This window comes from Balaenoptera musculus, chromosome 6 (assembly GCF_009873245.2).
Source record: "Balaenoptera musculus isolate JJ_BM4_2016_0621 chromosome 6, mBalMus1.pri.v3, whole genome shotgun sequence".
Classification (NCBI taxonomy): Eukaryota; Metazoa; Chordata; class Mammalia; order Artiodactyla; family Balaenopteridae; genus Balaenoptera; species Balaenoptera musculus.
The window spans coordinates 34,186,074-34,203,454 of NC_045790.1; the positions used below are offsets into that span (position 1 = coordinate 34,186,074).

The 17,381-nt window shown below is 38.1% G+C and overlaps 1 protein-coding gene across 3 annotated transcripts in view; it reads left to right on the plus strand.

The window, feature by feature from the left end:
• FRMD3 (FERM domain containing 3) overlaps positions 1-17,381 on the plus strand; it is a 311,279-nt gene that overhangs the window by 179,033 nt on the left and 114,865 nt on the right. For 2 of the 3 annotated variants that reach the window (XM_036856636.1, XM_036856635.1), the window contains exon 3: positions 5,636-5,678. In XM_036856636.1, coding sequence (XP_036712531.1) covers positions 5,636-5,678 — 43 coding nt within the window. Of the gene's footprint in view, positions 1-5,635; positions 5,679-9,305; positions 9,330-17,381 lie in introns of those variants that run through there. The other variant, XM_036856637.1, reaches the window with a different exon arrangement.

Consider the following 17,381-nt stretch of genomic DNA (forward strand, 5'->3'; position numbering starts at 1 on the left):
GCAAAATTAAAAAGAAAGAAACATTTGTTGGCAGTGTTCTCATCCTTCACTTCATAATATGTGGAATGTGAGAGCTAAAGGAATCTTAGGGGCTTTGGAATCTGCTACCCCCAACCCACAAGATCACAGAGAAGGAAATCAGGGCCTAGAGGGTTTAGGCATCTGTCTACTTTTCACCTCTTTTGTGTAGCTATCTTCTGCTCTTCCTCTTTTTCTTCAAGCTACTGTCAATCAAAATATATTTGTTCTAAGAAATGGCTTGAATTGTAGTCAGGCTAGGTCATCAATATTGAAAACAGTGCTAAATTGGGACCCCTTACAGGGAATGTGCAAGTTACCAGGACTCAAGCCTAAGGTGAAAGGAATAAACATTGAATAGAAGAATTTTAAATACCATGGAGGGCAGTTTTTGGTGGAGAGTTAGGGAGGCTGTCTTAGGTTGTTCCTAGAAAGCAGAACCTGAGATAAAAATTCCAGTTTTATTAGGAAATGCTCCCAAGAGAAGATTTTAGGAGAGTGGGGGATTGGACATGGAAGAGAAGGAGGGGTGCAAGTGTGCGATGTTGGGCAGAGTCAAGTAGAAAGTAACTTAGGCTCAATCCCACAGAGGAGCTCAGGAAGAGTGTAGGTCATGCCTTAGAGGTGTCCCAGCTAAGGGAGCAGAGGTATTTATCCTCGCACATCTGTCAGTTATTAGTTAAGAGCTGACTTCCTGTGGGATTGGGGTGGGGGTAGGTGGCAAGGTTCATTCTCTACCTCGAAATGGATTCCAGTAACTTGAGAGCAGCCTTCTAAAAAAAAAGTCAGACAAAAGGGAAAGGGGATCTGGGCTGAGCCTTCACACACCCTCCTGCAGACACCTTCCTGATACTTTCAAATCATGCTAAGGATGCATCCTCTGGTTCATCTTTCTCCCGAAGCTCAGTAAGTAGAATCAATGATTGGGTATTAGCTTCCTTAGTCTTTGCAATTTTTATGCTAAATAAGAGTTGAGGAAATGAAGGTTTCAGCCACAAATTCAGATATTTGGTTGGCACGTTTTCCTTTCTTCCTCTCTCTGGGAATATCAGTTTTCAGCAAGGAAACAGACTTAAAAAGATAGCATATATTCCAAGTAGCAATTGAAGGGGAAAATAGCAATGTGATAGATGTTCTAAGCCTTATATCCAATTACCAAGCACACCACATCATGGCTGTTATTTTCTCATGAGCGTGTAATCCATCTGTACAGACAGTCTCAGCAGGAGTTGTTGGTGTAGTCCAGACTCGACTTCATTGCCCAACTCTTAACTCTAAAAGGAAGAATGAAAAAAGGAAGGAGAATTATATGTTCATGTAGAGCAGAAGGCAGGTGGGGTGGGGAGGGAGAGAGGAAGAGAATGACAAATGTGGGCTCACCACCATGGCACCAACTTAGGAGTCTCAGTGAATGGGAGGAAGATGGGAGCAGCTGGTGTTTATTGAGCCTTCACTATGATCCAAGCTCTGTTCTAAGGGCTTCTAAATGAATTAACCCATTTAAACCTCACGATGATGCTGTGAGGAAACAGAGGAACTTGATGGAGGTCACACCACTCGCTAGTAAGTGGCAGAGCTGGCATCTGAATCCAGGCCTGGCTGGCTCCTGAGTCAGATGGCACTGTCAACCCTGGGTGCTTGACTGCCTTTGGCATCTGCCTGTTATATATGAAATTCTTCCTCTTGAGTCTAAATTACATGAAATCCACTTTTATTCTCTGGATAGAGCTTAGGTTTTTCTTTTCAATTGATTTTAAAATATTTATGTAATGCATGAATACATGTAAAAACTTAAGTTAAAATATCACAGATAAAATGGAAGTCATGGTTTTCTTTGACCAACACCACTAAATTCCTGTTCTCTCCCTGTTACCCACCTCACTGGATCAATTTAGTATCATTTTAGATGTTTGAAAATACATTTAGATGCTTGTTATGTATTCTTTGAAAATATATGGTAGTGTTTTGTACTTTTTACTTTTTAAAAGAAAACACATTAAGGGACTTCCCTGGTGGTCCGGTGGGTAAGACACTATGCTGCCAATGCAGGGGGCCTGGGTTCGATCCCTGGTCAGGGAACTAGATCCTGCATGCATGCTGCAACTCAGAGTCTGCATGCCACAACTAAGAAGCCCGCATGCCACAACTATGAAGTCCGCATTGCTGCAACTAAAGATCCCGCATGCTGCAACTAAGACCCGGCACAGCCAAAATAAATAAATAAATTAATTAATTAAAAAATAAATAAACAAAACAATAAGATGCTATTAAAAAAAAAAGAAGACACATTAATTGTATGATACCATAGTTCAGAGGTTGTCAGACTTTCTTGGTGTATGGCTCTTTCAGTATCTTAGTAATTATTTCATGGTGCCCTAGGTCAAAAGGATATTTAACAGTTCCATCTAATAAGAGTTAGATCCAAACAACTTAGTAAGTATTTATGTCCTAACATAGCCATTATGGCCTTAGTAGCCATTTAAAACATTACACACATGAAAATAGTATTTTCAGTTTATTCTTAACCATACTTACTTACTCACAGGCAGTATGTGCTTATTGGACACTCCATGGCTCTCAAATCCTGGGATCAGATCAGATGCTACCACACTCATTGCCTGTTCCACACCTATTTTTGCACGGTACTCGTTTTTAACCACAGCAACCACTGGAAACCCAACTTTGCAAAATGAATGACATCAAAAGAATTATAGTATGCTCTAATATTGGAACTGTGGACCTCCTTGAGCTCATAGTTTGCACGGTGTCCAGCAGACGTCTAGTACGGCTGCACTTCCCTGGGATGCTTCAATGCACAATTTGGGAACTAACTGTGGCCACAGTTAATAATTTTGCAGTTCACTTTCTTCATCCCAAACTGTGCCTTAGGGATTCAACCATGTTACACATAAAGATCTACCTCCTATAAAACAGTGCTGCAGAATTACCCAGAATTTATTTACCCATTTTATTTACCCATTTTCCTGATTATGGCCATTAATGTTATTTCTAGTATTTTGTTATTTTATATAATATTGCAGTGAAAATTCTTGTTCGTTCCTCTTTGTTCATGGCCAAATTGGAGAATAAAGGAATTGCTAGGCCATAGGCCAGTCAGGTTTTTAAATTTTAGTACACACTAATAAATTGAGCTCTTTGAAAAAATGATTTTCTGTAATCCCTTGAAACATGATTACTGCTGGCTTATTTTTCTTAGGACTCTATACCCTATGACTATCCCATTGGGGAAGAATAGCTGTCTTGGAAATGTATGTAGTGAGTGATTGTATTGTAGACAAAGGTAATTGAGAGGCAAGGGCAGAATATGAATAGGCTGAGAGGAAGAGGAAGGTAGGAGCCGATCAGAAACTGCAGGGCGTATTTTGTAGGACAATGAGAAGGCCAGTTCATTTAAAGTAAATAATTTATGTAGGGCACAGATGGCAAATACCTTGCGGGCATGCCTTAAATGTTTCCTCCCCCTCGGTGGGAGACATACTCAATCCATCATGGCACAGCAGACATAACCAATCCATCACCGCACTCATTCTCCCTAAGCCTTCACAGTCTCGGAGTTTTCCTCACAGCTCTAGGAGATTACCACCAACTAACTAGTGTGGGCACACAAAATGAAACTTACCTGTCATTCCTGGAGGCAGGGAGAAGGTGGGGAGGTAGGTTGAAGTTAGGCAGAGAAGGGCTAAGGAGTTTAAAGAATGCCAAACAAGGAGAATTTGAAAAACTTATTTATATTTCAGACTTTATTAGCAAAATGACTGGTGATCCTCCTTTGTGAAACAGTTGCAATAGTTATTGATCTCAGGCTGCTGTTATTTGTTTTCATGCCTTAGTTCTAAATTATCCTATCTATTTATTTCTAGAAAAGTAATTTAATCACCAGAGGCCCCTCTTATTATTCTCTTCCGTGTGTCCCGTATATTGAAAGACGTGGTCTACCAATTAAACTGTACTTATTAAGTAACAACACAGCATCAGAAAACAAGCATTCGTTGAGTATTTTTCACGTGCCAGGCACTGTTTAAGCAACCTTACATTTATTAACTTTTTATTAACTTTTAAAATCATCACAACAACCTTACAAGGTAGGTACTATTACTATTCCCACTTTATAGTTGTGAAATTGAGACAGAAATTAAACATTCTGCACAAGGTTATACAGCTAGTAAGTGGTATAATCAATATGCCTTTCTCACTGTTCAATTTTAACTGTGTAAAACCCAAGCATAATTTCTGATTAGAAGGAGACAACCAAAAGTACAATGGTACCAAGGGCCAAGGGGATGGGGGGAATGGGAGTTATTGTTTAATAGGTATAGAGTTTAAATATTACAAGATGAAAAGAGTTCTGGAGATGGATGGTGGTGATGGTAGCACACCGTTATGAATGTATTTAATATCACTGAACTATACACTTAAAAATGGTTAGAATGGTGAATTTTATGTTATGTATATTTTACCACAATAAAAAAATCAGGGGAAAAAAGGAGATAATCAGGGTTCCCAACATGAGTTGGTATAATTTTGGCCAGAAGCAAAGAAATTTGCTATATTAGTTTGCTTGTGCAACATGTCAAGGGTAAATGCATGGTTTCCTGGCAGATTCTTCATTTAGAAGAGTTGATTTTTCTTCTTGATGACCTCAGGCCTCTGCAATAAGATATTTAAAATAATTTGTTCCTCCCTACTGTGAAGGAAGAATTGCCTCTGTGTGTGACAGAGCTAATGCTGGCTTGGCCCACTGCTAACCTGAAAGGATGCTGCTGGACTGTGGCTCTTAGAGGTCACGGATGTCAAAGTCTTTAGCCATCTGTGGTTTGCCCAGAGCAGTGGAGCTCAAAGAATCACCTAGGAGCCAACTAGAGCCACTGGAACATCCAATTTAAGTGCATGTTTTCTCCCTTGTCCTTCTCTCCTAGCAACTGTGTGACTCAAATACTACTTAGAAAGTATTAATTCTCTGTAATTTATACCCTTGCCTGTGGCATTATTATTGCCAATTGTTCATGTTGATCTTTAGAGGGTGGAACCCTGAGGAATATCTATGGGGAACTGAGGCTGTACTTTGGAAAAAGAATATCTTTATTAACATATATACGGAATCTAAGGAAAAAAAAAAAAAAAAAAAAAAAAAAGGCCATGAAGAACCTAGTGGCAAGACGGGAATAAAGACACAGACCTACTAGAGAATGGACTTGAGGATATGGGGAGGGGGTGGGGTGAGATGGGACAGGGTAAGGGAGTGTCATGGACATATATACACTACCAAATGTAAAATAGATAGCTAGTGGGAAGCAGCCGCATAGCACAGGGAGATCAGCTCGGTGCTTTGTGACCACCTAGAGGGGTGGGATGGGGAGGGTGGGAGGGAGGGAGAGGCAAGAGGGAAGAGTAATGGGAACCTATTGTATATGTATAACTGATTCACTTTGTTATAAAGCAGAAGCTAACACACTATTGTAAGGCAATTATACTTCAATAAAGATGTTTAAAGAAAAAAAAAAAAAAGAATATCTTTATTAAATTCGTTTTAGTTATTAAGTATGCATCACATGGTCCAACCGTTTGACCCACAATCTCTCTCTTTTTTTCTCCCCAGCACTGGCTTGAACCTAACAAGTCCATCTCCAAGCAAATGAAATGTAAGTGTCAATCTGTGGGTTCACTTTTGCTATGAAATGTCCAAAGATAGACTCTGTTTCTTTATGAAGTTTCTCCTGCCAGGGAAGAAATGGATGGAGTTGAAGATCTGGGGGTTGGGGGCTTCTACCTCCCAGGGAGAGCTGTGTAACTTCTCTCTTATTTGTTGGCCTCGGTCTTCCCTGCAGTCACTATTGCTATAGCTGCCTGTGTCTCTCACCCTCCCCACCATCTTACCCTCGTATTTCATATTCGAACAGGGGTATTGGTGCCTGGTTCCCTTTGATTGTTGGGGTTGCTAGTAAATGGTTCAGGGTGGGAGGTCAGTCTTGGGGGGGCAATGAGAGAGGCAGGTGTATTTTGAAACTATGATCTTGCTGCTAACTTTGCTGAAGATTGTAGTATTCTTTTCCACCCCTCAACCTCCCCAATATATTTTTCTGGGTAATAGTTTTCAAGCTCTGGTGTTCTGAACTGCCTTTTTTGCCCCCTGATGAGCTCTTGGAAGAGTCGGCTAGGGAAACATCTCTCTAGAATATAGAATATCTGGTCATCCACCTGGGGCATTGTGAAGAGGGTGTTGACTGATGGTCCTGGGTGGCATGATGTTTTGTCCTAGTCACCCGTGCCAGGCTGTAGTCAACCTGTTTTTATTTATGGTTTAGAGGAGAGCTTCTGAAATGCACCTCAGAAATTCATTGCCTGCCCTGAAATCCATTTATCCCTTCATGTCAACGTTCCCAGGGCTCTGAAATATAGGTGATAAATCAGTTTCTCATCAGAGATCAGGTTAGCGCATATTATGTCACTTGTCATCATTCAAGGAATTCTTTTCCTTTTCAAATATGAAGAAATTATTCAGGGCAAGGTTTTTAAGTGGGAGAAGGAAGAAACTGAACATGGCTGGCAAACTAGTAACCAACGTATCTATTCCTTAACTCTTTTCTTTTTCCCTCCCTCCCTCTCCCTTTTTCTCTCTTTGTCCTCTCTCATACCTCTCTCTGTCTGTCCCTTCCCATTCTTCTCCCATCTCTCCAGAGCTAACTGGCCAGTGCAGGACACACAGCCAGCCGGGTTGTTCAGGCTAACACCCAGGGCTGCTGTGGGCGATGGGTGCTGCAGAGAGAGAGAGGGCAGGAAAGATGTGTGAGATGCAAACAGGGGCAGCAGTGCACATGCAAAGTTCAGAGAGGTCAGGCTCTTGGGGTGAAGCTGGAATAGAGTTGGGACAAACATCCCAGAAGAAGTAGCAGAACAGAATTATCAGGAAGCTTTGTATAGAATGATATGCAGGATAATGAGAATGAACTAACTTGTCTGCGAAAACAAATAGCTCATGCCTGGCTTTTATCCCTTAACTACAAAGTTTTGATATTTTTGTTAATATATTTTAAAATATTTAGATAATTTTCCAGTACACTTATTTAGAGTAAATAGTTCTTTGACTTTTGTTCTTAAATGTCATGAAATATTTTCCTTAGGACACACATTTTTGAAATATAACTTGTCTCTAAAGTAAGATGTATTTCAACACTTAATAGAAAATTTTAAATTTGTGAAGAATTTTCTGCTTAAGAGCTTTGTGTCTACACATACTAAATCTGAACAGCCAACTCAAGATATATAATGTTTTGGGAAATGTGGTTTCAAGATTGATGTATGACTATTGGCCAGTTTCAATCTAATGACAAATAGAATCTGAATCTGGAAAAAAGAATTGTGTAAAATTCAATTTCTAAACCAGACACGGTGACTCACTGATTCTAGGAACCAGCAAGGGTCCTACCTGTCACGTAGTCCTCTGTTGTATTGTTAAGAACATTAGTGATCAAAAAATTATGTAATTTTTCTCAAGATCACAAACCTCATTTTGTTGTTGTTCTTGATGTCTTTTAGTATCAAGAATTTCTTGTGTTCTTGTACATATGCTCTGGAAATATTCACTATAATGAAATTAGAAAAAATTTAAACTAGGGCTTATAGACTGTTAACCCAGAAAAACTGGGTCCAACCCTTGGGACTCATCCATGAGGTTATCAACAGGATCTGGTTGCAGAACCCCAGGCACCTTCCTCTTTGGTTGTGGGTATGCTGTTTATATTCTGACTGCCTTTGAGTAGGCAGTGAGACCGTAATTCCTTGGAGGAAGAGTTTCCTCCATTCCCATCTCACTCACCAGTGATGACCAACTTTCAGATCCTTTGCCCTGACCCCATTAAGATCCCTCTGACTATGGACGTTCCCAGGGTTGGCAGAAGGCCAGCTATCCTGATTAATACACTTTGTACAAAGCCATTATTATGTCTTACTAACATTTTTGAAAATAGTTTGTTAATAGTATCATGTTTGTGGTTTTCCTAGCAGTTCAGAAAAGTTTAAACTGTTTCCTTTCTCCTCCTGCTTATATCTCCATGCTTACTCCAAAGAGATAACTATTGTTAACAGTATTTTATATATCCTTCTGGGAATTTTTATGTATGTATAAGCTCCCCCAACATATATAAGGCCTTTCCTAAACAGAAATGAGATCAGTCGCTATATATTATTCTTCACCTTGTTATTTTTCTTAATAATTTTGGAGACTTTTTTTCAAAATCAGTGATTGATGATTAGCCTCATTTTTGAAATGGTTTTCTGATAGTTAATTGTATGCATCTATGTAATTTACTTATTAATGGACATCCACATTGTTTATAGTCTCTTCCTATTACAAATTATGCTGTCATAAACATTCTTAGATGTACATTCTTGATCTTGTACATCTGTCCTAGAAATTCCTAGAAGTTGAGTTGTTGGATCAAAAAGTATACACATTTTATATTTCCTTAGAGATAAATATCCATCCAAAGATCTTACAGTAATTTACTCCACTAATATTACATGAGCGACCTTGTTTCCCCCAAATCTTGTTGAAGATAGGTATAATCAAACTTGTTTTTATGATGACCTCATGTTTATTAAGGAAGAAAAACATGTAATTGAAAAACTAATTAACTGGGCAGTTATTAACTATCAATTTTAAAACTGAGAAACTTCGTAAACCAGTCTTATTTCTCCTCTGACCTTAGGAGTTACTTTCAATTTTATTTTTTAAATGAACATATGGTAAAATTGCCTTTATTTTGTTCTATAGTGCTATGAATTTTTAGCACACAAGTAGATTTGTGTCCGCCACAGTCAGGATACAGAACACATCACTCTAAAAACCTGTCTTGTGCTGACCCTGTGTCGTCACACCCACCTCCCCTAACAACTAACAACCACTTATCTGTTCTCTGTCAATACAGTTTGTATCTTTTGAGAGTGTCATATAAATTGAGCCATACAGCTGGTAATCTTTTGAAACTGGTTTCTTTCACTCAGCATTAATACCTCTGAGATTCATCCAAGTTCTTATGTTTCAATACATGATACAGAAAATTAATGAGAATAGTTGGTCTTTGAAAAGGTCAAGAAAAGTTGATAAACCTCTAGCAAGACTGATGAAGAAAAAAACAGAAGATACAAACTACCAATATCAGGAGCAAAAGAGAATATGTCACTACAGACCCCAAAGAACAACTCTAGGTGTGAAGTTCGACAGCTTAGATGAAATGGACCAATTCCAAAAACACCACAAATTACCAAAACTCACCCAGTAAGAAATACATAACGTGAGTAGTTTTACAATTATTTAAGATGCTAGGTTTAAAATCTTCCAGAAAGGAAATCTTCCGCCTACTTGGTGCCATTGCTGTTGCTGCCAGAACCCCTTTTCTTGCTCTTCAGGCCTTAACTAGGAGCTTCTAAGTCTGTGCTGATGCCCAGGTATCTCTGAGTTCTGTCCAGGGGACACAAAGGGGAAAATGTGGTGAACTCAACACTGGTTCACTGATTCTTTGAATGCTTGTCTTTGTTTCCAATCTGCCTGCTACTGTTTACTTTCCAGAGACCTTAAACGGCTGCTGCACATATTCTGTCCAGGTTTTATAGCTGCGTTCAAGGCAAGAGACAGGGTGGGGTGCAATTAGTCCATCCTGCCCGGAACTGAAACTTTAAAGTCAACTTTTAATAATTCCTTGTCTACTGGGTAAAAATGCAGATAGGCTACATAATTTACTTGGGAAACATTGAGGGAATATCTTTCTCATTTCCGTGTTCCATCACTGTATATCCCTAAGTACAAATGTGGACTGAGCTGGTGATTTGTTTTTCTTTCAAAAGTACTCAGGTAGTAGACTGCCTGCAAACAAAGTGTCAAATGAAATGCATATATTTTTTTAACATCTTTTTTGGAGTATAATTGCTTTACAATGGTGTGTTAGTTTCTGCTTTATAACAAGGTGAATCAGCTATACATATACATATATCCCCATATCTCTTCCCTCTTTCATCTCCCTCCCACCCTCCCTATCCCACCCCTCTAGGTGGTCACAAAACACTGAGCTGATCTCCCTGTGCTATGCTGCTGCTTCCCACTAGCTAGCTATTTTACATTTGGTAGTGTATATATGTCCATGCCACTCTCTCACTTCGTCCCAGCTTACCTGTCCCCGTCCCTGTGTCCTCAAGTCCGTTCTCTATGTCTGCGGCTTTATTCCTGTCTGACCCCTAGGTTCATCAGAACCATTTTTTTTTTTTTTAGATTCCATATATATGTGTTAGCATACGGTATTTGTTTTTCTCTTTCTGACTTCACTCTGTATGACAAACTCTAGGTCCATCCACCTCGCTACAAATAACTCAATTTCGTTTCTTTTTATGGCTGAGTAATATTCCATTGTATATATGTGCCACATCGTCTTTATCCATTCTTCTGTCGATGGGCAGTTAGGTTACTTCCATGTCCTGGCTATTGTAAATAGAGCTGCAATGATGAAGTGCATATTTTGAATGTTTGGTTTTCAGAGTCCTAGCTTTCCGTGCAGGAATGTTGCTATGTAATACATACTGACTCTTCTCATTTCAAACCTATAGCTTTTTTAGCCTTGTCCCCATGACTGTGGAATGTAGCCCAATGTGTATACATGCAGAGACACACATCAAGAGGACAAAAATGACATGTCCTATAGGATCTATGTAACCACACAAATTATACTAGCATGTAAAGGTTTTAAAAAGTTATACACTATGATTCAGAGGTATGGAAATGTAACATTATTTCCCCATGACTGAATTCCACTTGCTGTGAGCCCCTACCTCCTGTGGGGGTGAAAAGTTAATCTTGCCACTTCAGGGTAATTCAGCATCTGCCTGTTTAGTATTTGATCTCTTTCAGCAAATTACTCAGTGAATTCATAATTTAAACATAGTCACTTGAAAGTGCATACCCTATGTTGGAGTATTTCTTTTCCTCCTTCCCCAAAATGGCATCATGAGGCAGGGGAAGCTTACTTAGCATCCACCATGGCCACGAGGGTGACATCTCTCTCATGCACAATCCTGAGTCCTGAAGGACTCGTGTGTCTCATGTGATTTGGCCTCTGGTTGCTGGCATCTTTCCCTACTGCGTCCTCTCTGGACGTAATTGGTCCCACTTGGCCTTTGTGCGCTGGCATGTGCTGCTAAGACCTGTGGCTCCTGCCATGGTCTTGACCTTCAAGGCTATAAACTCTGCCCTCTTGTGGTCCCCACTCCATGTCTCTTTCACTGGTTGCATCTCAGCACTTCTGTATTCACCACTGGGACAGGTAGAAACTGCTTAGCCTCTTCCGTGCCATGCTTCAGCCTCAGGGAAACTCGGTACACTCTCTAGAGGCTCACCCTCTGCTTGAACACACCGTGCTGCCATTTCTTCAGTGTGCTCCAAAGTTCCAAACAGGACACTTCCCCTAAACTCTGGGGTTTCCTTGTCTTGCCTCCACACCTCACTCTGTTCAGCCAAGCCTAGTGTGCTGAGGGGTGCTGAATTCCTTCTCATAGCTCCAGAAAGCATCTTAGCCTTGGTTATGTCCTCTCTGGATCTCTCCAAGCTCTCCACCTGCCACCCCTTCCCCACAACTAATATGGCTTTTGCCCTTGGATATAAGATTGATGTCCTAATGCAATAGCTTTTTTATACACAAGCTACTGCTGTTTCTCAAATGTAATGAAAAAGAAGTGCTATTATTTACAATAGCACTAACAAGTAAAAACATAAATTTCTTATAAATAAATGTGCAAGACCTATATAAATAAAACTATGAAATTTTACTGTGGAGTTACTGTAGAGTAGATAAACAGCTCAATAAATGGAGACTTCTCATGTTTCTGGTTAATATTAATGAAATCAATTTGTCACAAATTAATATAGACATTCAATAATGTTTCAAATCACAATTTCAGTGAGGTTCTCTATGGCATTTAACAAGCCGATTCTAAGGCTCATTTGCAAAATAAAATGCTCAAAAGTAGCCAATAAATATGCAAAAAAGAAGAATGAACAATGATGGGGTTTTTGTTCTATTAACAAATCAAGACCTATGAGCTATAGTAATTACAAAAGGCCTCATGATAGACTCACATAGTAATTAAGATAAAGTCAGGAACAGGAAAAGAATCAGTAGAACAGAAAGAACAATCCCATTATTTATGGAAATATGGGTTATAAGAAAGATTGCATTTCATATTAGAGACAGAAAGATTCAAGGTATAATTTTGGGGTTGCCGTTTTTTATTTTTTTTGGGGGGGGGGTTGCCTTTTCACTTGGGAAAAAAAGACTGAAGCCATACTTCACATCATACTTCACATCATGGAATTAATAACAAATGAATTCAAAAGCCCAATATATTTAACAACTTATAGAAGTTTAGATAAAAATTTAGGAGTATTTATTTTTATTTTGCAGTAGTACGTTTATTTTTTGGCCTTGTTAGAGGATTATACAATAAGCAAGATATTTGCTATTAATCTGTTAAAATAGAGAAGGATAATTTTTTAAATTGTGATATTTCAATTGCTGAGCATCAAAGCTGATCTTGTACTCAATGGAAAAAATGTAGAATGGAAGTTATCATTTTGTCTCAATATGCTTAACTTTATGTTTATTCATTAATGAGCTATATACATTATGATAAAAATGCTAGGTTAAAAATACTAAATAATACTTATAGAATGAAAATTGAATGAGCATAGTCAATTCTGTGTTCTTGTTTTTTTTTTTATAAGAGATGATTCAGAGTGTAGTTCAGCCAACATATTCATTCATTCAACAGAAATTTTTTATAACCTTTTGATCCATTCAGCCATTTCTCCCATCCCCCACCTCTAGCAATCACCAATCAGTTCTCTATCTATTCTGTATGTTTTTGTTTTTGGTTTTGGGTTTTTTTTAGATTCCACATTTAAGAGAGATCGTGTGTCTTTCTCTGATTTATTTCACTTAACATAATGGACCTTGAGGTCCTTCCATGTTGTCACAAGTGACAAGATTTCATTCTTTTTAATGGCCAAATAATATTCCATTGGCAAGAGTTCATTCTTTCTTAATGGCCAAATAATATTCCATTGTGTATATATATACACCACACTTTCTTTATCCATGCATCCATTGATGAACACTTAGGTTGTTTCCGTATCTTGGCAATTGTGAATAGTGTTTCAGTGAACATGGGGGTGCATATATCTTTTTGAGCTAGTGTTTTTGTTTTTTTTGGATATATACCCAGAAGTGGAATTGCTGGATCATATGGTAGTTCTATTTTTAATTTTTTGAGGAATCTCCATACTGTTTTCCATAGTGGCTGCATCAGTTAACATTCTCACCAGCAGTGCATAAGGGTTCCCTTTTCTCCACATCCTTGGCAACACTTTCTATTTCTTGTCTTTTTGATAATAGTCATTCTAACAAGTGTGAGATGATATCTCATTGTGGTTTTGATTTGCATTTCCCTGATGATTAGTGATGTTGAGCATCTTTTCACGTGCCTATTGACCATCTATATGTCTTCATTGGAAAAATGTCTGTTCAGATATTCTGCCCATTTTTAAGTGGATTGTTTGGTTTTGTGCTATTGAGTTGTATGAATTTGTTATATATTTTGGGTATTAACCCCCAAGATATATGCTTTTCAAATATTTTCTCTCATTAAGTAGGTTGCCTATTTATTTTGTTGATGGTTTACTTTGCTGTGCAGAATCTTTTTAGTTTGATATAGTCCCATTTGTTTGTTTTTGCTTTTGTTGCTTTCACTTTTGGTGTCAGATTCAAAAATTATTACCAAGACTTATATCAAAGAGCTTACATCCTATGCTTTCTTCTAGGAGTTTTATGGTTCTATATTCAAGTCTTTAATCAATTTTGAGTTGATTTTTGTGTGAGGTGGAAAATAGTGGTCCAGTTTCATTGTTTTGCATGTGGCAAGAGAATTCCCAACAACATTTGTTGAAGAGACTAACACCATTTATTGAAGAGACTGTCCTTTCCCCATTGTATATTTTTGGATCCTTTGTCATAAATTAATTGACCATATATGGGTGGATTTATTTCTGGGCTCTCTCTTCTGTTCCAGTGATCTATGTGTCTGTTTTTATGCCAATACCATATTGTTTTATTTATTATAGCTTTGTAATAGAGTTTTAAATCAGGGAGCATGATGCCTCCAGCTTTGTTCTTCTTTCTCAAGATTTTTTTGGCTATTTGGGGTCTGTGTGGCACCATACAAATTTTAGGATTAAACATTTTCTGTGAAAAACACCACTGGAATTTTGATAGGGATTTTATTGAATCTGTAGATTGCTTTGGGTAATATGGACATTTTAATAAGATTAATTTTTCCAATCCATGAGCATGGAATATCTTTCCATTTATTTGTATCACCTTCAGTTTCTTTCCTTAACATCATGTAGTTTACAGTATACAAGTCTTTCACCTCCTTGGTTAAATTTATTCCTAGGTATTTTATTCTTTTTGATGCAATTGTAAATGAGATTGTTTTCTTAATATCTATTTCTGATAGTTTGTTATTAGTGTATAGAAACACAGCAGCTTTTCACTGTTGACTTTGTTAGCTGTGGCTTGTCATAAATGGCCTTTATTATGTTGAAGTACATTCTCTCTATACCCACTTTGTTGAGAGTTTTTATTATAAATGGATGGTGAATTTTGTCAGATCCTTTTGGTGCATCTATTGAGATGATCATATTATTTTTATCTTTTATTTTGTTAATGTGGTGTATCACATCAGAAGTATTTTTTATAATTATGGAGTCAAACAGGGTTTCCTAAGGAAAACATCAAACCCAGAAGTAACAAAGTAAAATGCTAATAAATTTGTACAAAATTTAAATGTTTGTACTAGAATATCTGGTTTGTTCACTGCGCAGAGTAGATTCTCAGTAAATATTTGTTCGATGAATGAGTATAAAAATGAATTATAAACAAATTAAAATACAAGCAAAATAATGGGAAGAACATTTGTCAAATATATAAAAGGTAGTAATATGCAAAATATATAAAGTACGATGCTACAAACCCAAAGATAAACAACTCAATAGAAAAATGTAAAAAAAAACACGTAGAAGGAATAAAAATAAATGGCCAATAAACTCATAAACAGATGCTCAACATCACTAGTAACAAGAAAAATGCAAATTAAAACAAGATATTTTTGTTTATTATTCTGAGAAAATTCTAAATATTGATAATATCCAGTTGCTGTGGATGGGGGTAACACTTCTGGTGGGAATGTATAAACTGGTAAAGCCATTTGGGAGGGAAATTTGGCCGTATCTTTCAAGATTAAAAATGCGTATCTCTTTTGATCCAGTGTCACTTCTATGAATCTATTGAAAGCAAAATTGATTCTGTAACAAATATATGTGCAAGGATGTTCACTGCAGTATTGCTTATAACACTGAGAATTGGAAGCAATAAAAAGCCTAGAAACTTTGACAAGGCTAAATAAATTATGTGGAGTACATGTAGTCATTTAAAGGAATGAAACAGACATATATTATTGACATCAAAATATTTATTAGATATATAGTAGAGTTTAAAAAGCAAGTAAAATTCCACATATAAAATGATCCATTTATATGAAAATAAAAAGGTTATTTTATATGAATATGTAAGTGCACGGAAGAAGGACTAAAAAGATATATACTGACTGTGGTTACCACTGGGGAAGAGAATGAGGTAGAGAGAAGTGAGGTCCTCATGTTTTATTACATATAGTTATATTTTACTCAGATCTCTTACAGTGAGAATATATTCATGTATCACTTGGTAATAAAAAGGAGAAAATAAAAGAAGAGGAAGCTTTACGCAAAAGTCGAGGAAGCTTTACGCAAAAGTCAAGAAAGGAATGAAGATAGAGAGGAAGAAAAGGAATCAAAGTGCATTAAGCATGTACAATAGAAATAGAGACCTAGATGAAAGAAAGCGCATTTAGTCTTCTAAAGAGGCTCTCTGCTTAATCCTGGCTGGTGCCTGATTAGCCCACCAGAGTAGTTAAGATCTTATTCTTGCTCTATTTATCAGGTACTATGCTGCTGCCAAGCTCTGTGAAGGGACAGGGGTTCTTGGAAATGGCTTCCCCATGCAAATCAAGGTGGGGAAGACCCCATCCTCTGTGTAACACATGGATTTGATTCAGCCATAAGAGCAATCTTGAGTCAAGTTGCTGGCTGATGTCTTTTGTGCTCCCTCCCCTAAGTTACAGTGGTCTTTCATGAAAGCCTGAGACGGCGTGTAATTTGTGTCTCTGGTAATATTTATGAAACGTCATGTTTATGTAGCATTCCTTAGCTTTTCCGTAGTCCTGGGGGCTAACCTAATGAATAGGACCCTAGCTGCTGAATGATTTTGTCAATAGGGAGCATATATTCCTCTGTAGCATAGGCAGGGAATACCAGGAGCATAGACTTTGCTCTGGTTTCAGGAACAGGAGAACAGCCACAGGTCCATACCCATTCATGAGGACAGTTGATGCCTGACTCCCAATTCTGTTCTTCCAGTTATTCCCTGTGCTGAGTATTATTAGTTCCGAAGGCTGCCGTAACAAACTACCATACACTGGCTGGCTTAAAACAATAGAAATTTATTCTCCCACAGTTCTGGAGGCTTAGAAGTCGAAATCAAGATGTCAGCAGGGCCATGCTCCCTCTGAAGGCTCTTCTAGCTCTTGCTGGTTGCTGACCAGCCTTGGCATTCCTTCCTCAGCTTGTAGCTGCATCACCCCAGTGTCTGCCTCTACCTTCACATTGCCTTCTCCCTGTGTTTCTCCGTGTCTGTGTCCAAGTTTCCCTCTCCTTTCTCTTATAAAGGTATCAGTCATTGGATTTAGGGCTCACCCTAATGCAGTATGACCTCATCTTAATTAATTACATCTTCAAAGACCCTGTTTCCAAATAGTGTCACATTCGGAGATTTCAGGTGGATATGAAATGTGGGGGGACACTACCCAGCTCACTGCACCGAGCACCCCAATTTAGATTTCCCACACCCTTCAGCATTCTTATTTACTCTTTGGGTGACCTTCATGCTTTTGTTTTGTGGCTCATTTTTCCTCCTTTGTGTACGTGTTCTTCCTTGCTGAACTTGACCGTATGCTTCTGACAGTAAAGCTTCGTACATTTTACTTCTCCAAACACCCATAGTCTCAGTAACCCCATCTCTAGACCTGTTGGGGCAGCCTCTCCCATTGCCCTCATGTGTATATACATGCTCATCTAATCAGTTCCCCAGTATTTAGTTTGGAAGATTTCTTTACTCGGTCCATGGCTTACTACAAGACTAGGCATGTGA